This window comes from Apaloderma vittatum, unplaced genomic scaffold (genome assembly GCF_000703405.1).
Source record: "Apaloderma vittatum isolate BGI_N311 unplaced genomic scaffold, ASM70340v1 scaffold6595, whole genome shotgun sequence".
Lineage (NCBI taxonomy): Eukaryota > Metazoa > Chordata > Aves > Trogoniformes > Trogonidae > Apaloderma > Apaloderma vittatum.
In genome coordinates, this window is record NW_009717565.1 from 25,135 (window position 1) to 48,043 (window position 22,909).

Genomic DNA, 22,909 nt, shown 5'->3' on the forward strand with positions numbered 1-22,909 from the left:
GGCATAACACTTCTGTACTGATGGGAATCAGAAAATCAAGTGGACAAAGAAGTAGATGAAGTAACGGTAAAAGGAAAGCAACAAGAAGAGGAAGGGACGAATAAAAGAGATAACTTTTATTAGAACTCCTCCATTAAAATGGTGTGGTGTGGGGTTTTTTTTCCCTTCCAAAACTTTCTGAAGTTAACCACTGTGTAATTTGCTGTAACTATAAAACTCGCACTAGTTTCAAGCTTTCAAGTCTTGATCAGCACAGAACAGTTTACAGATGGCTGGGATGAAGACTGCCATGAAATATGTAGATCTTTATAACTACTTCAGATGCAAGAACACACACTGCTGGATACTTTTATAGGGTGATTAGTGTATAGTCCCACTGAAAGATCTTTTCCCATATAAAAATGTTTCTCAGCACTGATTTTACATTATAAATATGATAGGGACTATTATCACTACAAAGTCAGCACATAGTAAAAACATAATACTGAGGGAGGGAAATATTTTATAAAATATTTTTGAAGAAAGATGTAGTTCAGAGATACCTATAGTTGAAGACAGGCGCTCCTGCTATGCCAAGGAACCGACAAACGGGTTACACTGTCTCTCAGGGGCAAAAACTTGCCCTGAAGGTCAAATCTGACTCATAGGCTACATATTTTATAGGCTTGCCTAACAATTTGCTCTACTTGACTTGTCTCAAAAGCAAACTTTGTAACATTTTATGCAAACATTATAAAACCTTAAGTCTGAGCTCTAAATCAATAAAACTCACGTAAGCTTAAGGAACCGCTGCAACAGGAAATAGTCTCTTAGTTGAAATGCTGCTGTAATTAGCATGGTTAAATCTTCACATTTTCTCCAAACAAGTGTCATAATATTTATAGCTTCAGACTGAAGTAAAAACATGATAATTGAGATACTGCATAAAATTCGAGGGAAATGGGTTTAAAAGTAAAATTTAAGCCTCTAATTTTCATAGGTCCAGATATGAAGCTCCGAATTAGACAGGTCTTGCGTTAGCATATCATGGGTTTGCATTTCATGATTACAAATTTCAAGAGCAGTCTCTATACAAAAATATGTCAGAACATCACAGTTCATTTAAAAATAGTTAAGGCTCAGGTGGCAAACAATTCATCACTCTCTTAAATCAAGCCTCAGTATTTCTGGAGGTCTACTTCATCAGTATAATGAATTAACAAAATGGTATTAGACATAGTCTGAGTGACCACAGCTGTTTGACATTTGAATGTTTTTTAAAGGGATCATTTGGGTTTGGCTCATGAAGATTTTTTTTTTAAAGGGAAACAAAAAACCACCACCATTACCACTACAACAACATGCAAATACGTCATAGGCTCCTGTTTTTCCTTGTCCTTTACAAAAATACCTTCAGGGAAAGGTACTTGTGGGTACTTCTGCACTGCAGATATTACCAGAATGAAGAACACATAAGTAGTATTTAGACCTTTCTGTCTTCTGGATAGATATTTAAAGAAGAAAAATGTTTAACCATAATTACTTAGCTAAGCCTTCTGCTGTGATGATGAGACTCTTTCCATTTTCCACTTTCTTATCACTAAATACAAAATTCAAAAGATTAAAAACTATTTTAACTCTCTAGATTTTGAAAAATTATTTTGATTTATAAACAATACACAGGATTACTTTTCGGGTGTATAAACTTACTCCAAGTATTCCACACACATGATAGCAAATAAAAAATAAAATTTAAAAAGAGAAAAACTAAAGAGAATTTTTGCGGTGGTTAGAGTTCAAGACATTTTTGCCAGAAAACAGGTTCCTAAAAGTACGACTTGCATGATGATACTGTCACACACTTTGTAATTTGGTGTTTTCTCTGCTAAAAATGGCTAACTGAATACCTTTAGTACTGAAAATAGCAGACTGAAAACACACTGACTCATTGGGTTTGTAGTATAATATTTCATGTAGAATGCAGTCAGAATTTTATTACTCTTCCTCTTTAAGGAACCACTACAAAATATACTGTGCTTTTCCCCCTACACCAGGAACTAATCAGGAAAAGAATATAAATATTCTTTCCCATCTAGGCATAACAGTACATTAATTCTGAGACAGTGCCAATACAACAAAGGAAAATATTCTGAAATTAAGATACAATTTACTTGAGGCTCAAACACAGCAAGCACAGTAATCTTCACATTACTTGAAGAATTTCACCTTTGTCTGGTACTGATGATTACTGCCATTCAAATTCCCCCAGCCTGAGACCATAAATTCAGATGATGTTCTGAGAGTCAGAAGTAAGCTAAAACAGAAAATGAAAGGCTCCAGGTAATTCTGGCTAGTGGTGATATGCAGAATACATGCCTCTGTCTTATGGTCATCAGATGAAGTTTAAAGTTCTCGCTGCATTTGACTACTGTTCTGTAAATGGATCAACAATAGCAAGAAGTTTATTTCTCCATATGGAGTCACCACAGAGTATACTAATTCCTCATCTACCGCAGTCCATTGTTAACGGTGTTGCCTCAACACATTTAATCTAGAGTCAAAGGGGAGAGGCTGCACAGAAAATATCTGTGTCCCACAGCAGCTCTGTTTACAAATATGGGATTACTAACTTCAGCAACACTTCTTGGGTCATTCCACAGATGACTTGTGTAAACAACAAAGAGTCAGGCTTAAAGACTGTAACAGCAAGGATACAGCTATCTGTGAAAATGCCTCTCTGCCCAGTAAAAGGTGAAACGGGAAAGCGAAAGGGACCTGGGGGTCCTGCTGGACAGCAGGATGCCCATGAGCCAGCAATGTGCCCTCGTGACCAAGAAGGCCAATGGCATCCTGGAGTGTAGTAGCAGTGTGGCCAGCGGGTCAAGAGAGGTTCTCCTCCCTCTCTACTCTGCCCTGGTGAGGCCGCATTTGGAATATTGTGTCCAGTTCTGGGCCCCTCAGCTCAAGAAGGGCAGGGAACTGCTTGAGAGAGTCCAGCGCAGAGCCACAGAGATGATGAAGGGAGTGGAACGACTGAAGGAAAGGCTGAAGGAGCTGGGTCTGTTTAGCCCGGAGGAGACTGAGGGGTGGCCTCATTCATGTTTATAAATATATCAAGGGTGAGTGTCAGGAGGATGGAGCCAGGCTCTTCTCAGTGATGTTCAATGACGGGACAAGGGGCAATGGATGCAAACTGGAGCACAGAAGGTTCCACAAAAACATTAGGAAAAACTTTTCCACTGGGAGGTTGACAGAGCACTGGAACAGGCTGCCCAGGGAGGCTGGGGGGGCGCCTTCTTTGGAGACATTCAAAACCTGCCTGGACACGTTCCTGTGTGACCTACTGTGAGTGATCCTGCTCTGGCAGGGGGGTTGGACTAGATGATCTTTCAAGGTCTCGTCCAACCTCTAACATTCTGTAGTTCTGTGATTCTGTGAAATGAAAATTAAATGAAAATGCTATGGTCAGGCATTCATGAGGTATGAAATTCCCTGCATGTAAAATTGTCTCAGCTGAGAGGTTTGATCCCAGAAATTCCTAGGGGAAATCAAAATGGTGAGAAGATGGATACACTTTCAGCAAGAAAAGGCTTAACTTTCTGCAGAAGTCTTCCAGGTAGAGACTAGAAGACTGCATCACCTTTATCCACTGAAAAAAGGAGGAGAGAAATCTCAACAACCTTAGCTGAATCATCAAGACTCAGGTGAAGAGCAGCGAACACGAGCTCCAGTTGTGTGTGCGTGCACCAGCTGCAAACTCTGATTAATTTACTTGGAATGCTGAAAATGTTTGGTCTCCTGGTATCCTGATAGCACTGGCTTCTGATTTCCCATTTCTGTGTCTCAGCATCCTACAAAAGCACCATTCTTCAATATTCTCAGCTTCAGCTGATGCATCATCAATAGGGGTAAATCTGTGGGTCTTTCACAGGCCCTAGTGCTTCTGATGCACAACACACTGGCTTGCCTGTAGACCACCTAAATTCCCAAGTTTTGTTAAACAGCCTAATTTTCACTACCACCTTTATGAGATGCTTCATCTCGACTGGCAAAAATATTCTGAATATGCTGTACAACACAGTTAGCTTTCTTCCAGTTTATATAATCAAAGCCATATTTCACTCTTTAGCAGCTGAAAACTTGCCACAGTGTAACCCCGGTAGGCAGCTATGAAGAAAATTAACTCTTCCCCAGCCAAAACTAGTACAAAACTATTACAACAAATCACATTATACCTCCTGTGTGGTGCTACAGGAACTAACCAATGCACAATATTGTTAAAGAATGTTTTCAAAAATGCATGTGTTGCCAGACATCTTACAGCTGGTTGGAAAGAAGTTAAAAAAACACCAGGCTCCTCAATAGGCATGAGAGGATATTTTGGAGGATTTTGGAACAGAAGCGTATGAGATCTGCCAGGTCAGATGGAAAAACAGGAGTAACACAGGCTAGTTCTTTGCTGGGGAGTGGATTAGAAATCTCCCTGGGAGAGAAGTTCTCAGGGAGGACCTTCACAATTCCATTACTTCTACTGGCCAGAATCCTTAAGATTCATCTTTTTAAAAGAAGGATTTAAATATCAAAGTACTGCATTTTTAGATTTAAACACTGAACAGATTAAATTTTTGTTTATTCATAGGCTCACACTTTTTCATACCTGAGTATATTTGAAACACCGTACATTAATTGTTTCTTTAACTAAAGAATATACCTTTCAGACTCAGCAATAATTTTGAATAATTTCCATTAATCTATTCTGCAAGATTTCTACACTCACACAGTTACAGTGCAAGAAGACTGTCTCTGTTACAATTTCTAGCTTTGAAGAGAACCATTTAAGTGTTCTGAAGCACTTTGCACTATTTTTTTGACAGGATAAACAGTCACCTGAAAGCATAGTAACTGTAAGATTGCTGTGCACCATAAATGAGACGAGAAAAGATATCTGGATTAATATCAAACAAAAAGAACGGTTATAATAGCAGATTATCTTCTTCTCGTTGGGAAAAATGTCCCAGACCCAAACTGCACAATTTAAACGACAGAAATAACTCTCTTGCTTAGCCAGAAGGAAAAGGGAATCTCCAGACATTAAAATTAAACAAATAGCCACATAAAGTGAAAATGTCAACCGAAAAAACCAGAAAACAAAAATATGAAAATAACTAGGCTTATATTTCAATAAAACGAAATGAGAAGAATGTAGTAAATAAAACAGTGGGCACAGTATTGTGTAAAATTGTTTAATCCCCACAGAGCTGAATGAAGCATCCCTTTCTCTGGAGAACCACTCTTATCAGGAGGGTGTTTCATGGAGGAGAAAGAGGCAATTGAAGCTAGGAAATGATGGATAGCAATGACCTTTCTATCTGTAAAACATGGGCATATTTTAGGTATTTAATCTTGAGAATTGGATTATTATTAATCAATTATTCATGACAATTTGAATCTATGGTAGATGTTTTTTGTTTTCTTAAATATCACATAGCTAAGGTCTTGCTTGAGAACTGGAAAGGAGATTAAATCCTCACAAGCAAATAGTGCTCAAGACTGGCATTTTCTTCCCTCCTAAACATTCCTTCCCCTGAATAACAGCACACATTGATGAAAACTTAGTGCCATCTGCAAAAATTCTGCTTACTTATTCTGAAATCTACCTTTATGGCCTTTTTTTTAAGATGGGAAAAAAAAATCCCCAACCTTTCCCAAAGAACAAAGCAGAACATTGTAGTAATGGAGAAGCAAAAACTCCTATGGCTTCATTCCTATAGCCACAGGTTACCCTCCTGCACGTTTTAACATTCACTCCTCCTCACTTGCCAAAGGTGAGTGATAAAAAAGCAGAACGCCTCTGTTACAGGCCACCCGATGATACAATGCAAATAAGCAGAAGGTGTTTGCAGACACTTAAAATGCACTGCTGAAGAAGAAGGAAAAGCAGATGGTGCTACTCTAAGGCTAAGCTCTTTTGAAAAGCAGAATATCTACAGTCTGAAATAAAATACAAAAGATGTGTGCATCTGACAAGGGAATGGAATAGGTCTCAACATTGCCCTGAAGAATACAACATTGCCCTGAAGAATACCTGAGATGAAAAATTCAGAGGTCATCCCATGTTGGGGGAACTGCTATGGAAAAGAGACTCTCTAAAATTGAAGGATATGGATAGCAACGGTCACGTTGTGAAGAATAAAGCCAATTTAACACACCTAAATCCACGAAATAGTTGGCAGTTCTTCCTGTTCTGAAATACTCTGTACAACTTCTGGCTAATCTAACTGAACTTCAGACATCACATTAGTTCTCCCTCTGTCTGCTACAGCTGAAGAACTGTCTTACAAAATTTCTGTTCATTTTGGTATCATGCTTCTTAGGGATTAGGCAAGCCTCTCTTTATCCCCCCTTGTTAACACTAAGCAGATTGAATTCCAGGAGTTTTTCCACAATAAGGCATGTTTTCAACTACTCTAGTGATTCCTGAGATATTTGTGGTTCTCCCCTCACCCTTCTCCAACTGAAAGCAGTATTCCAGTAACAGTTATGCAAGCGCACTAACAATTAATAGAGAAAGATAACATAACCATTTTCTTCTTATTTAGCTCTTCCCTGTTCATACATCACAGAATCATAGAATCTTAGAATGTCAGGGGCTGGAAGGGACCTCAAAAGATCATCTAGTCCAACCCCCTGCCAGAGCAGGATCCCCTAGGGCAGCCACACAGGAACGCATCCAGGCGGGTTTTGAAAGTTTCCAGAGAAGGAGACTCCACACCCTCTCTGGGCAGCCTGTACCAGTGCTCTGTCACCCTCACAGTAAAGAAGTTTCTCCTCATGTTGAGGTGGAACTTCCCATGTTCTGACTTAAACCCATTATTCCTTGTTACATTACTGGGCACCACTGTGAAGAGACTGGCACCTTCCTCCTGACACATTTATATACAGTAATGAGATCCCCTCTCAGCTGTTTCTTTTCAAGGCTAAACAGCCCCAGTTCTCTCAATCTCTCTTCGTAGGAGAGATGTTCAAGTCCCTTAATCATCCTCGTAGCTCTCTGTTGGACTCTCTCCAGTAGGTCCCTGTCTCTCTTGAATTGGGGAGCCCCAAACGGGACACAGTGTTCCAGGTGTGGTCTCACCAGGGCAGAGTATGGGGGAGGGAGAACCTCCCTAGACCTCCTGGACAAACTTTTCTAAATGCACCCCAGGATCCCATTGGCCCTCTTGGCCACAAGGGCACATTGCTGTCCCATGGACAACTTACTGTCCATTAGGACTCCAAGGTCTTTCTCCATGGGGCTGCTTTTCAACAGGGCAAGCAGGACATGCTCTAATCTCTACTGGTGCCTGGTGTTATTCCTCCCCAGATGCAGGACTCTACACTTGTCCTTATTGAACTTCATTGGATTCACCTTTGCCCAGCTCTCCAGCCTGTCCAGATCTTGTTGGATGGCAGCACAGCCTTCTGGTGTGTCAGTCACCCCTCCCAGTTCCATATCATCAGCGAACTTCAAGCTACACTCTATCCCCTCGTCCAGGTTGTTGATGAAGATACTGAACATGTATCAATTCCCTTCAACAACAATTAATTTCTTGGTTGAAGTTTCCCATAAGATCACCTGTTTACCCAAGATTTTATGAACATTTTTATTCAGAAGGAGAAGGGATGCTCCAAAGGAGGTGGGAGAAGGGCTAATCTGAGGGAAACCTCATCATCTAGAGATTTAAAAAAGGGGGCTTGAGAAAAGGACTGAAAGGGCAGGGCAAGGTGAACTGAAAACATCTTACTGTAGAAAACAGGGACAGCATTTTAGTTTATTGATGTTGCCTGGTAAACTGAGTTCACAAGTGCAAATGAGAAATGCATAATGAAGTCATTACAGAGTCTCTAACACTAGACTTCATTGTTGGTATGCCAATAAAACTGAGTGATTAATCAACATCCATATAACAGCAGGATAAAACAGCTGCAAACAAGGAAAACCTTGGAAATTAAACACTGGAAACATTTATAAAGTGAAAACTAAGGCTAACACAAATGGAGTACGTATCAGCTGTGGGAGTGGAAAACACTCTGTATGGGAAAAAAGATACTGAACCATTAGGATGGTGGTGAATGGTTGGTAATACCTGAGAAAACTCAAGTATCCCCTGCCTAAAACAATTTAAAGAAACAGTTTTAAAATAGACTGTAAACAATCAAAACACTGTTTATTTCTAACCTCAAACTTCTTTTAATATGAAAACTTTAGTAGGGTAATAGATCTGGTTGAATCATAGCCCTTCTGAGCCACAATACTTGTTATTTTAGATGAAATAGCTAAGTAATGTTTGTGAGAAACAAGTTTCTCTTTGCTCTACTTGTTCTATTTTTCAGACTTGAGTTACTAAGCTGTAAAACTTCTGCAAACTACCAGAAGTACTTGCAAAAGAGCCAAGCACTGTTCCTCTATTTTTTTAAGCAGAAAATACTTGCCTACTCATTGCCACAGCCCCCCCAAAAAAGACAAGAAAAAGAAGTTGCTTTAATTTTATCATTTTTGTGTCTTATATCTCAAAGACTTTAACATTAAAGTTAAAAAAGATAATGAATCTGAAACAAAGAGAGGATTGCTTCAAACTAGCTACTCAAACTACTACTCTCACTACTACACAAAACTCAGTCATTAAGACTAGGAGTTTTAGAAACTTCCAGCTTTCACTAAACTTGCTTTTCACAAAGTCAAAGGTAAGACTACTAGTGACTGCAAGAGGAGCACAGTTACATACCTCAGGATTTCATCTTCACTCTCAAGCTGTGCAGGACAATTCTCCCTCCTTATAGCCTTTAAAGAATTATTTTTAAATGGACATATAAATATCTGACATACTAAATACACGTGTCCTGTAAAGTATCTAGATAAGTACTCAATACATTAACAGTGTAAGTATTTACCAGGATTCATTATTTAGAAAAAAAGGATTAACTAAGATTTTAAAAGAACTTAAAATGCTAACACAAAGTTCAGAAGTTGATTGTATAGACAAGATTTAAAAAAAAAGCAAACAAACAAACAAACAAATCTTTAAAGAAACAGATAACTTCAGAGAAAAGCATCAGTTAAGACAACAGTAGGTTCAGAAATAGGAATTTATCGCACTGTGTACAATGTGGTCCGTGTAAAGACAGACTGACCCCGAAGTGTGTGGTCAGACAACGGTCTCACAGAGCTGTAGCACCACTCAGCATTTAGTCCATTTGCTTTCTGAATACACCCTATAACTAGAGAAGATTTTCTCATGCTGCCCCTCCCTTGAGCAACTAACGTTCAAGCATTCACAGAATTTTAAAGTAGTATTAGCTCTGGCAGTTGACAGAAATATTTTCACCTCAGGAGCATGCAATTGTAGATGATCTTTTGGACAGCATATGATCTTCAATTCAAGATAGAAAAATGGGAATAATCTTGGATACCTTTCTGTGTTTTAAAGCATCCAAGACATACACTAGGAATGTAAAAACTACTTGTAAAAAACTAATTCAAAAAAAAAACCCTGTGAAAACTAATTTTAAAAACCCCCCACAGTTCCCTAGCTATGTTTGGAACCTAAAACCTTGCCTTACTGCATTCTTCTAGTTTTGAAAGGAATAGCTACTTTAGGATGCAAAACTGTTCATAAACTTAGACCTGGCCAGTACTCAATGCATCTGGATGCAACTGCTCTCAGTGTAATTTACTCTGCCACTTAAATGCATAACCTGAGAAAGCAAAGGCGATGACACCCAGCACAGTCGCAGACTGCAGCTCATGTGCCTACTAAATACACGGATTCCCATTATGAATCATAAGAAAAGAATATAACATTGAGGCTTTAAAATGTAGGTGCTACAGAGGTCTATGTTATACTGCACCACTCAAATCACACCTTTCTTTGAACTCGTTGCTTACGCATGCTGGCATGAATCGTTCTGTGAAATAAATTTGGTAGACGTGCGTTACAGTTGCAACACAATTGCATTTGACACACATTTAACTGAGTCAACAGGCAGGATCCCGTTACACTGCCAAAGTAAGCCTAAATGGCAGCAATTTGTTCTGGAAATACTTACTTCTGACGAGGTCACCATCAGCGCGATTTCCCCAGATGGACTGGTCCGGTATCTCTGGTTGTATACTTTGGTTACTGGGAGGCTGTTTTATGTCTTTATCTCCTGCTGCAATATTCTCTCGGTCAGTTTTTTCTAAGTCAAAAGAGAGTTGAAGATGCTTAGTTGCTGTGGAATTTTTCCTCTTGTGAACAAAACTCATATTTGGAAATTATAAACAAGAGAGCATAAAATATAACTTGTCTTAGCATCTCATGTAGTTTCCTTAGAAATAATTCCTAATGATTTTCAATTCATCTTCTTGTCCAGATTAAAATAATTCCTCTTTAAGAGGGTTTTTTAGTCATACTGTCTTAGCATCTCATGTTGCTTCCTTAGGAATAATTCCTAACAATTTTCAATTCATTTTCTTGTCCAGAGCACAATGAGTCCTTTTTTATAAAGTGTTTTAGTTGTACTGTCTTTAATCATGAAAAAAAAATACTCAGCACCTTTTGTAATCACAAGTTACAGTTGAGTTTGTTAGCATTTAGCTACCTTCCACAAAATTTTCAGATGAAAACTTGAATCACTTTGTCACACACCAAAAAAACATTATTTTTTGCCCATGTACATTTGGTTCTGGAATATAAAAGCCACAAAAATTCCACAAAAGTGTGTTCCCTATTATTTACAATTGAATGTGTAATTCAAGACAAATATTGTTGAAACTTCAAAACTGATTAGCACAGAAATTCAGAAAATTTATTATAGCATAATTAATATTTCATAATTCATATTTCATTGAAAAAATAGCCTTTTGAAAGCAGTTCCTGAATAAAAGTCAACATTTAGCCCATAATGAAAGGAAAATTATTTCTTCTGTCCAAGTATATACAAGATGCAGGGACATTTCCGTGGTAAGTTTGTTTGAGGGATTCTTAAGCTTATTTCACGAGATAGCAGATCTGGTTGTTTTTAGATTTTGCCAGCTAACACAAGAAGATCTGCATTTTCTCAAACCAAGGTAAGTGACAGCTTTATTTTTTTCTGGCATTAATGTTTTAGTAGTCAAATTCTATGCACAAATCTTTCTGTTATTCATTGCTATAGGTTTTTCCAACTGGCATTCAAGGAAACATTTCCAAATCTGGAATGACTTTGTTCATTATTCACAGTGACAGATTATCAGTTTATATCACTTACTCCAGGGATCTGCAAAACAAAATATTTTCAGTCTCAAGCATTCTCTGAATATATGTACAACATTTAATATTTACAGTAAATCTAAACAAACAACTGTTAAAAAGTCTGTTAGCTCCATTTATTTTTTTCAAAGAAGAATACATTTATAAACCACTTATCACGATATAATAATACCATGTCCTCTAGTAAAGCAACCATTCCAGTCTTGAAACACAGAAAAATCACTTATTGCTGCTGCAACATATTAAAGGTTAGTATCTTTATGTAACCAACAGCAGTTTGATTTTAAATCCTAATTTTCTGCCTTTGTTATCCACCCTATTAAACTAGGGCATTGAAGATCACTCAAAATAATATATGCCATATTGCTTGCATAGCAGCATGTGCCTTCAAGCACTGCTGCTCCCCTTGTATTAATTTCTACCTCTGAAGCTTCTGACCTAGCTACCTCCATGGTACTTCTCTCTCAGCCCTCTCTCCCATCACCTGTTTTTAAACAACTTGTCAATATGTCCTCCAGCCCATCCCAAAATGAACCATTTCACTGGGATGAAGTTACCAAAGTGATTGAGAATTGACTTCAATGAGTTTTGCATCTTGCCCTGATGACTTAGTCTCACCTAGGTACTCAATCTATTAAGAAAAAAAAGAAGCCACCCCCTTGACAGACATCAGACACAAATTATTTCTGCCTGATATCTATCAGATACAAATCCGACTGTATTGTAGTATGATTATTTTGCCTGTGCAGTTAGACATTAGGTGCAAATGTGTTTCAAAAGTGTCAAAAAAGGTTCCTTGAAATAGACTGAAGGAAAATAAGTATAGAGAGGGAGAGTGTAAAAGCACTCTGCTTTCCACATAGAGTAAGCTTAAATGAGCTACTTTAGGGGATTTTGCTTTTAAATTACTTTACTGTAGTAACAACACCAAGATTACAATAGCTACCTGGCAGTGGTAGTACTAAACTGCAGAGTTACTGTATACAATTTTCTTGTGCAGGATACAACTTTGCAGAGATATACTGTTTCATGTAGTAAACAATGAACAGCTCAAAGGAAACATGAATGTTAATATTATGGGGCCCCCAGTGTGCTAAATTACGTTTTTATCTAAGATATCTGAAGGAGTGCAGAACACAATCAAGCATCATTATTCATAGGGATTTAGTTTTCATTCCTCTGTTTGGTTTTGGTCCAGTATCTTTTTTCCCAGGTTTTTCAGTATGTAGGTTGTATGTGTATTTTTCTTATTTTCTTTTATTATTCTAGCTAGGGTAAATGGCCAGTCAAAACAATTTAAATGATATTAACAGTTAACCAAAAAACTCTATGTTGCAATTGAATGCCAAACAATTCAATTTTGATGGGAATTTTACAACAATTAACATTTTCTGTTCTTTGATCTGTTGAATTCACATGAAGACTTTCCTGTGAATGTGTATAACAGAAACCTACACCATTAAACATGTATTTGGCACCTCACTCGGCACTCCGGAATCACCCACCGGAGTACCTAATCTGGAGAAGGAAAGTTAATTATTTGCCAAAGACTGGCAGATGCTGCTCTGTGGAAGTGATGGGCTGGCCTCAGGGAGCAGCTAAGGACCACACATCTGCTCCTTCCCTCCCCAGCCCCCAGTGGGATGAGGGGAGAGGGCAGAAAGAGCACAACTGACGAAACTCATGGGTCAAGACAGAGTTAGGTAAGTGAAGAGGAAGAAAAAACAAAACAAGTGATGCAAGGGCAATCACTTCCCACCTCCCACAAGTAGAATCACAGAATCGTCAGAGTTGGAAGGGACCTCTAGAGATCATCTAGTCCAACCTCCTGCTAAAGGAGGATTGCCTAGAGCACATCGTACAGGACTGCATCCAGGTGGGTTTTGAAAGTCTCCCAAGATGGAGACTCCTCAACTTCCCTGGGCAGCCTGTTCCAGCGCTCTGTCACCCTCACAGTAAAGAAGATCTTTCTCATATTTAGATAAAACTTCCTGTGTTCCAGCTTGTGCCCATTGCCCCTTGTCCTGTCATTGGGCACTACTGAAAAGAGTCCAGCTCCATTCTCCTTGCACCCTCTTCAGATATTTATAGACATTGATAAGGTCTCCTCTCAGCCTTCTCTTCTCCAGGCTGAATAGTCCCAGCTCTCTCAACCTTTCCTCCTAAGAGAGATGCTCCAGTCCCCCAGTCACCTCTGTTGCCCTCCACTGGACTCTCTTTGGAAGATCCCTTGAAACTGGATAGATCTCTTGAAACTGGGGAGTCCAGAACTGGACACAGTATTCCACATGTGGCCTCACCAGGGCGGAGCAGAGGGAGAGCGATGCCTAAGCCAGTCTCTAAGCAATGTCTACCTCCCTCAAAAACCTCCTCCTGTTATTATTGCTGAGCGTGATGTAACATGACATGGAACATCTCTATGGTCACCCTGAGCCAGCTGTCCAGGCTGTGTCCCCTTCCAGCCCCCTGCCCACCCGCAGTTCACTTGCTGGTGTGAGGGGGACAGAGTGGGAAAGATAAAACCTTAACACTGTACAAGTGCTGCTCAGCGACAGCCAAACCACTGGCATGCTATCAACCTTGGCTTAGTCACAAATCCCAAACACAGCACCACAGGGGCTGCTATGAAGAAAATTAACTCCACCCCAGCCAGACTTAGTACAATGGGGCTTTAGAAAAAGTAGACCTTAAGCCATGTTTATTTCAGTTTTTTCATACATCCCTTCTGATGCATCAGAGCACTCCAAATAGACAAACGCTGGTGTCCTGATTGTTGTTTTTTCTTGAATATGCACCAGGTCTCAGGTTTAGTTACAAAGGATTTTTTTTTATTATTCCCATATAATAAACAGCTGATGATGGAACCTTAACATTTTACTAGTTTTTTATTTTAGATGTGCAACTACAACATACAGACTACAACCAATCACACGTGAAGACAGTTTCCAGAACACTCTTGAGTCTGTGTTTTGTCGATGCCATTACTTTTGTTACGTGCGTAAGAATAGTGCTGAGTAGTTTAGGAAAGATAACACATTTATGAGTCCATTAAGAATCAACACAAAGATCTTAATCTTCTCTGATGTGCTATGCTTGTGGCAGAGCAGCTTTAATAAAGCCTACAGCTGGCACAAATACTAATTACTAGATCTGGCCATAGACAGGTATGGCTTTCTTCTACTGCATATGCAAATAAATTTATAGCACTTCTCCATTTAAACCAAGCTGAGCTTTGAGAATTTTTATGTAATACCTCCTTAGTATTTTAGTTTCTGCTTCCTTTAGTACATCCTTCCACACTCATGTGAGTAACCTCCAAAACTGATAGACAAGAAGAAAGAGATGTGGAGGTAGAAATCCCACTTCTTTTCAAAACCACAGTAAGATGCTGTAGGTCGTGTCACAAAAGCAGCATAGTCCTCTTACCTACCAGCAACCTGCACGGCTGTGTACCCCTCCTAAACTAAGAGCAGTCCCTGGGTTGAGGATGTTCTATCCCAAAGCCCCACAGGTGCGGCACCTCCACAGACCACCCTGTGATTTCCTCCAAAGGTAAGCATGAGCACAAACTCTACTTGTGTAGAGATTAATGCAAGTGTAAGATTTAAATATGGAAGAGATACAGCATGCTGGCAAAATGTAAAATTGAGGTGCTTAACAATCCAAATCATATCTATATTACCTACAATTTGTAAGTCACTTAGTGAAAAAATTTAAAATTTTAATCAGGTCTTAAAATCACTGTTTCATCAAATAAGTGAACAAAGTGAACTCCTAATTTTTTGTCATTGGGAATTATTAAAGTATATATCAATTACTTTTATAGTATGTACATTCATTTTACTATTATATTTATTTTTATTTACTATTATCTTTATTTTTATTTACTATTATATTTATTTTTAAAATTACACAACAATACATGTATTTTATAGAATCAAAACTTGTTTTCACCACTGAGACTACTGTAACATTGATTATTAACTCCTGTTTTAGCTCGGAGTACATGTTTTTGGTTACATACAATTATTTTAGTTTTGAAACAATCAGATATATAAATGGAGGCTTCCAACTCCATAATGTGACAAATTTTACATGTCTCTACCAAGAGAATAGTGTCAACAGCCTGGGTCAGCACCAAGGCTACTATTACTATATCTGTATCAAAAAAATAAATATAACAAATAGTCAGAATTGTCAAGAAAGACAAATGTACTGTTATGCAAGAAGGGTCTACAAGGCAATCTCTCCAGATCTCTTCCCAGTCTGTCTTCTATAAATATAAAGTTGCTGGGAAATAGATTAAACTAATTCCTGAACATTTTTTAGAACATCCCAGTGAAGATTATTTATTGTTTTTCTGTATGACAATGTAGAGCAAACTGAGTGGACATCAAATTAATACACAAACCTGAAAATTCATAAAAGGTAGGCAACGGATGTCCATTTGCAGGACACACCTCAAAGAGTGCAAGTCTGGCATAACAAACTGTGCTTCTCCAAGTGCTTGTCCATTTATATATTCACACTCCAGCTGCTCCTACACACCCCCACTACACCTTGAGTCTACTCAGAAATGAGTCTCAGTGTGTTTAAATGTGGCATTAGTCCCTATGTAATATTCCATTTCTGAACACACGAAGCAAATTGAGACAAATGCCCACATTAAGTGGGTTGCGCATCCTCAGAGCGTGATTGGCAGCAGATTTCTATTCATTAGATGACACATAAGCCTATATACTGACTCAGACATCTCTTCCAATCATGTGAACTATAAGAGTACTTGATTACCAACATGACAGACTGGAGTTGAGAAACAGGTTTAGACTGATTGACACAGGGACGCTGTAGCTGTAAAACGAGTTAAAAATTCTGCTGCTGCAAGAACAGAAGGCTTTGTTGCTACGATACATTCATTTTCTGTTCACCAACACTGTGGTGGAATGCACCAAATTATAAGCAAAGCAAAAGCAACTACTGGGAAAGGCTTTGGAAACCTGAGTGCACCATTCTCATCAAGGAGAGAGGGACAAGCAGAACTGACTGGCACAGTGGAGTTATTGTGACATCCAAAAATGCGGAGTCAGAAACAGACCAACAGTTTTACTGCTTAAGGGCGGAGCAATGATGGAAGCACAGGGCAAAGCTTACATAGGCACCGAAATTTGACCCAGCTGCCAGGATGCAAACTTGAATGCTCAGAAGGCCTGAGTTATCCCTGAACAAGCAGATGCAAATTTGAACATATAGGTGCAAAGATCAAATCATCCCAAATGGAACTCTGTCCTTCAAAGCAAAGAGAAATTACAAGGCCAAAAAAAAAACCCCAAAATCAAACCACAAAACTGTATCTATGAGGAATAAAAAATTGAAGAATGTTTCCAAAAGGAAAGATAACAAAACGGCTCTCTGTCTCGAGCCTACAGCGGTTGGGAGGGATTGAAGAGCATTTGGCAAAAACTGAATTTCTAATGTTTCTTTTGTTCATTAATATCCTTGCTGGCAAGGAACCACTGAGGATGCTATTTCCTACCGAAAATTCCACTGTTCACAACAATAACACAAAGGAACCATGATAATACCAGGTTTCATAATGCAACAATTAACAGTAACACCCATCAGCTACTTCATGAAATGCCTAAAAGTTTTAGGCACTTCACTAACAAGTAAATTCAACTGTGTTATTCGTGTAACAGAATGCCTATTCCAGCTCGTGATTTGCCTGATATAATCTCATTTCATTAACGACTGGCTGTACAATCTAATTAATATTGACAACCCACAAATTATGGAGTTGGCATCCTCCATTTAGAAGTTTGATTGTTTCAAAACTAAAATAACTAATTTAGTTTTATTTAATTTCAGTGGCTTTCACTTAAATGTCTCATCACAACTTTTAGTGGCCTCAAAAATGCCACTGAAAAAATCAGTCTCTTAAGATAAGAGCAATTCAACTGAACTTGGAAAGCTCTTGCACAGAATTTTCCAAGTGCAAGCTATGGAACAACTATGAATCTACTACAAGTTTGACATGCCTGGACAAATTTCAGTTGTGATAAATGAAAAATTACTAGCAACTTGCAAATAGGTATTCTGCACTACTGAAAGCATTAAAAAGTTCAAATACATAAGTGAAAACTCCTCAAATAATTGCAGTAATTGTCAGGTGGTCAGTTATAAATGTATGTTTTTCATCCAATGTCGCTTTACAGGTGTGTAAAACTACTGTTGCTAAGCAATACCCAGTGACTATGGGTGTATTAGCAGCAGCATGGGCCAATGGAAATGGGCGTGTACAGTGAAAGAGTTGATTTTAAGGACAAATTTCATATTATGCATGTTCCAGGAGCTTTCTACTTTGGACTAGCTCTCAGATTTAATCTCAAAGACTGAAGGCTTATTAGTGGCTGGAGTGCATTAAACACATTCCTGCAGTGCATCCTGCAGATTATTTTGGCCAAAAGGAATCCAACCCAGGTCACTCCCCAGGATCACTCCACAGTGCAAACCAGAGCAGGGGCGAACAGGACATGCACTTCAAAATTTTATTGCTGACCCAAATGAAAACACTAGCATAATACACTCTTGCTGGATGTCACATATTAGGAAAAAAAAAAAAAGAAGAATTTGAAATAAAGCAGAATCTAATTTCTGAGGGCCTGGAATGGAAGTTAAGAATTATTCTGATATAAAATCAGTCTATGAGATGGAATAAAAGTATTTCAAATTTGATGCAAGACCTTTACAGTTAACTCTGAAACACAAGCCTATCACGCCCATGTGGACGTGAATCACTTTACTGGAACAGCATGCATGCAAAACTGAAAGCAGAAGTATATTTTTATAAGAAATTAGAGTACGAACCTTCTGAAAGTTTTAGGTATTTTAGTCAGTAACATTCACTAAATGTCTCAGTACTGACAGACAGCAATGAAACAAATTAACATCAATTCAGTCAACTCTCATCAGATTGCAAGTGGGAACACAAATACAGAGGAAGTATTTGCTAATTTTGAGCAATCTGAGTGCACTGGGTAACGGTTAAAATAAAAATCCATTACTCATAACACTGAGGCACTGCTGGTAAAATGCAATAATTATGGTGATAGTAATCAGTGTTGCCTCAAGAATGTCCCAGCGCTCCCCACAGTAAGTCTCCTATCACCCCATCTCATCTAACCAGCACATTCCTTTGGTGCTCCTCATTATGAAAACAGTTAAGCACAGAAAACATGAACAGGTTTGAATCACATTCTTGAAAAGGAGCACATGCAAATCAGAACCGTGTCTCAGTCCAGCAACAGAGACATGATTTGTGCCAGAGACCAGTCATTTATACAACTTGACAATATTTCTACTGGACTTCTCCATTCTCCTCCCCCACTCCGTTAAAAGAAATAAATTTTAGTGGATTTCCATCATCCAAAAGGTCTCAATTTCATAATAGGTTTTTATTTTATTTTATTTTATAAATTGAGAAAAATATTATTAGTCACTTGTTATTCTAGGTTACCTTTTGTTACCAATAAGCAAAGGTAAAAGCATTCGAAATACTTCACACATGATAGTCCTACACTTTCTAAAATGTGGCCTGATTCTCTAAATATAGTTCCATGTTCACTGAAATTCTGTTTTGTATTCCATGGTTTACTCAAATGCTCAGGATTTAATGAAAAATGTCTAGTGCAGGCAATAATTAGTGCAGGCAATAATCACAACATGGTTTCTAAAATATGAAACATTTTCTTTAAAGCAGAGAGGCTAATGGTCACTAATTGTCACATTCCTTGCTCAGGGACATTATTTTGGTGCTTCCCAGTGAAGAAAATAGTTGATTATGGTGGTCAAACTGGAGTGGTCTGAGCACAGAGATGACACTATTCACTGACTCCATCACACAGAGCACAGCTAGAAGTAGTCATAATTTGATTCCAGGGCCTGTGGAGATACCAGTGAAGAGAGACAGCATCACCAAGATCTTGAACAAGGATTCATGAGCTACACCTTTGGAGGGACATGGCAAAAATCAAGTAGATGTTTGCCAAAATTAAGGTTAAACCTTTTATCTCGTCATCTGCACCTTCGAGCAGCAGACTCCATTAGCACAGATAATAGCTTAAAGACTGAAATTGAGTAATTGCATTGCCACAAAAGAAGATGTTACAGAATCACAGAATTGTTGAGGTTGGAAAAGACCTCTGAGATCATCAAGTCCAGCCTGTGACCCAACACCATCACACTGGCTAGACCACAGCACTAAGTGCCACATCCAGCCCCTCCTTAAACACCTCCAGGGACACCACTTCCCTGGGCAGTGCATCCCAGTGCCTGAGCACCCTCTCCGTGAGGAAGGGCTTCCTGAGATCCAACCTAAACCTCCCCTGACGCAGTTTCAGGCCATGCCCTCTCATCCTGTCACTGGTTGCCTGGGAGAAGAGCCCGACCCCACCTGACTGCACCCTCCCTTCAGGTTGTTGTAGAGAGTGATGAGGTCCCCTCTGAGTCTCCTCTTCTCCAGGCTAAACAGCCCCAGCTCCCTCAGCCTCTCCTCACAGGACTTTCCCTCCAGTCCCTTCCCCAGCCTCGTTGCTCTCCTCTGGATCCGCTCCAGCCCCTCAAGGTCTTTCTTGCAGTGAGGGGCCCAGACCTGCACACAGGGCTCCAGGGGAGGCCTCACCAGTGCTCTCTCATAGCACTCTAATTTTGGAGGGGTACAGTCCAATAATCTCACTCATATTTATGCATTAATTAAAAAAATAAGTAACAAGGAAGAATAGTGATGGAGGAGATGCTGAGAGAGCATGTTGGTTCAAGTAACACACATAAATTCTTCTGCATTGCGCAAGCCAGAGCACGCATCTGTAGGCCAAAGTCTCATCCCACAGTTTTCACCATATCCACAACTGATGCAAATCCCTGCAATCTGCCTGAGCTTTATCACTTTTGTCTGGTTTTTAATTAGGTTATAAGATAGCTATTTGTTGAATATTTAAAATTCAATTAAGTTTTCTTTTCCTTTCATGGAAAATCCGGCTTCAGCATTTGAATGTACATGAAAATAAGCAAGAGGAGCACTTTGAAGATCTGGATTTTTTGATGATACGTCACAGAACTAAAGAGGAGGAGAAGTTTGTTCTTGGGATACAAGGTATCTATACTAGTTAAACAAAATATAGAAAGCATATTAAAGTATGCTGTTACAAACCAAAAATTCTTTCTCACTAGAATGCATCTAATACTTTATGTATAATACTATATAAGCTTTTTTTTTTCTGAAAAAGGTATATTTATTTCTATGTGAACACAAATTTCAAGTATCTCACTCTAAATATATGGAGTCATCACATTAATATGATGAGGTGATTCTAAGTAAAGCAGTAATTATTTCAAATTATCACAGATTTTTCCAAATACCTTTAGCCTGCTTCCAGAAATAACATGAATTTCACCCGCAGCTTTTAAAATTATCACCAAATTCTGGAGAAGTCAGTGTACTTTCAGATGTCCTGGGGGTACTATAGAAAGACTAGAGGGTGCTGAAAGTCCCACACACATTATCTTAGATCTTCAGTCCTGGAATATCTGGACTACCTTACCCTGTAACCACACGCTGCAAAACTGACAACAGAAATGCTGGAATATAGACTGGAAATGTTATGAACTCACCTCTTCCTCTTTCCACCCCCATTTCCCCAACAGACTTAGGCTAGAAAAAAAGCAACAAATGTCCACAGTTATCCTTAAATCTAAGTTCATTAGCATAGAAATTATGTATTTGAATGCTGAATACTACAAAACAACAGCCTCGTCTTTCTGTGAACTACACAAACACTTTAAAATTGAGCATGTGCCTTCAAAGTTGTGGCCAGTGAGCAAACCTAAACCAATATATTGCACTTGTTTGTCCCTTACTGATCCCTAAGAAAGTAAGTTTATAACCCTCCACCTCAACAGCTGAGAGCTGTACTTGTGTCATTCAGATTTTCTGCACATAATTTTATTTACGGATGGATCAGCATTTGTTTCCTTATTTTTCATAAAAAGAAGAGCATATATTTAAAATCTGACAAAATGGAATCATGTAAGACTTGATCTGAGAATGAAAACTCAATTTAAAGTGACACTGTAAGAATGAGACCACTTTCCAGGCTAGTTAGTTCACTGACTTACAACTTCAGTAACTTTGATGTATGACCTACAAGCAGAATTTAACCAATGTGGCCACTTTGTCACATGACAGATAAAAACAGCACATTGAAAATAAATATGTATCACAGATACTGATGTTTCTGGCAAAAACATGATTCGGACAGTTCAGAACACTTGATCTTCTGTATCTAATCTTTGTTATTATTTTTTACTGTTTAGAAGTTATGAGTCATTCTCTAGGACAAAAAAAAAATACCCAACAATAAGATAAGTATAAGCCAATTTAATATGTCTCCCTGCCAGAACATTTTTTTACTTAGCTATGGATACTATCTGGTTTCTCAAATGAGTCTTCAACTTTGATTTCACATAGCTATTGATTTTCCAAGTTACAAAAACAAGACTGCATCTTTAATCCACAGTTGCACAACTGTGTTACCAGGCTCTGCTCCAGTTAACCAGCTATGAATAAAGTTACAGTGTTTGAACAAGCTTATTTGCCTATTCTTCAGAGACCTTTATAACTCCTGTCAGAATTCTGGAAAACAAAGCCGTAAGTGTAAATGAAAAAAATTAATTAAGTCTCAGACAAACATGTTTCCTTATTTTGAGGATAACCTGCAATACACCTTGTCAAACTTCCCCACATCATGGTAATCAAAATATCAATGTATTTTGTGTAAATGCAAATCAGACATAACTTAAAAGAATTTCTCTTTAGGATGAATGTACTTTTAAACAACCTTTTGAAAAGCTGATACAAACAAGTTAATATTCTTAAAAACTTGTTTTAGCTGTGGTATCACAAAGTAATGCAAGGGAAAAAAAATAGCAAAGTATCTTCCAACCTAAACAACTCCTCTGCTCCTGGATCAACCTTTCTCAGTTTACTGCAAGACCTGGAAGAAGAGCGTTACAGGAAAGAGCTTCTAAACACAAACACAAAGCTGACAAATAAGAAAGCGATTTTGAAGGAGCAGCGCCTGCCTCTGAATGACTGCAGTTTTTCAAGTACTGAAAACCGGTGCTGACATCAGTGCATCTTTTTTTTTTTCTTTTAAATAAATTTTCTACATAGGAATTTCTGGTGAAAACAATAAAGAGGTGGAAGTGAAAGTGTTAGAGAGTTACACTGAAGAGGGGATGTCGGGGGAAGGGAAAAAGAAGAGGGGTTAAAACCCACAAAACAAATCAGTAAATGTATCATTCAAATAAGAGGCGCAACAATTAGAGAGAAACTTTAAAGCAACTCACCTCGAGGGAGAGAGATCAAAGAGCTGTTTTCAGTCGGAGCTTGCTCTGGCCCTTCAGGCCCCGGAGGAAGAGGTTCTCTCACTTGGGACATCTGCCAGCTCTCTCGCCGAGTAATAAAGAGCCTGCACCCCCCTCCAACAAAACTAACACGCGACCCTGAAGGAACAAGCAAATGAAAGGGCTCGTTAATGTATTTTATGCAGAAAATTCACGGCGCGGGGGCGAAGGACTGAGGAGGAACAACAGTGAAGCGGCGG

At 38.7% G+C, this 22,909-nt stretch overlaps 1 protein-coding gene across 1 annotated transcript in view; it reads right to left on the reverse strand.

Moving 5' to 3' along the window:
• Nucleotides 1-22,743, reverse strand: part of LOC104274343 (myoD family inhibitor domain-containing protein-like) — a gene marked incomplete at its 3' end in the record, with an annotated part of 36,236 nt that extends 13,493 nt beyond the window's left edge. Inside the window, exons 1-2 of the mRNA XM_009869948.1 lie at nt 22,653-22,743; nt 10,066-10,197 (exon numbers count right to left, since the gene is read on the reverse strand). Coding sequence (XP_009868250.1) covers nt 10,066-10,197; nt 22,653-22,743 — 223 coding nt within the window. The remainder of the gene's footprint in view (nt 1-10,065; nt 10,198-22,652) is intronic.
• Between the last annotated feature and the right edge of the window lie 166 nt (nt 22,744-22,909).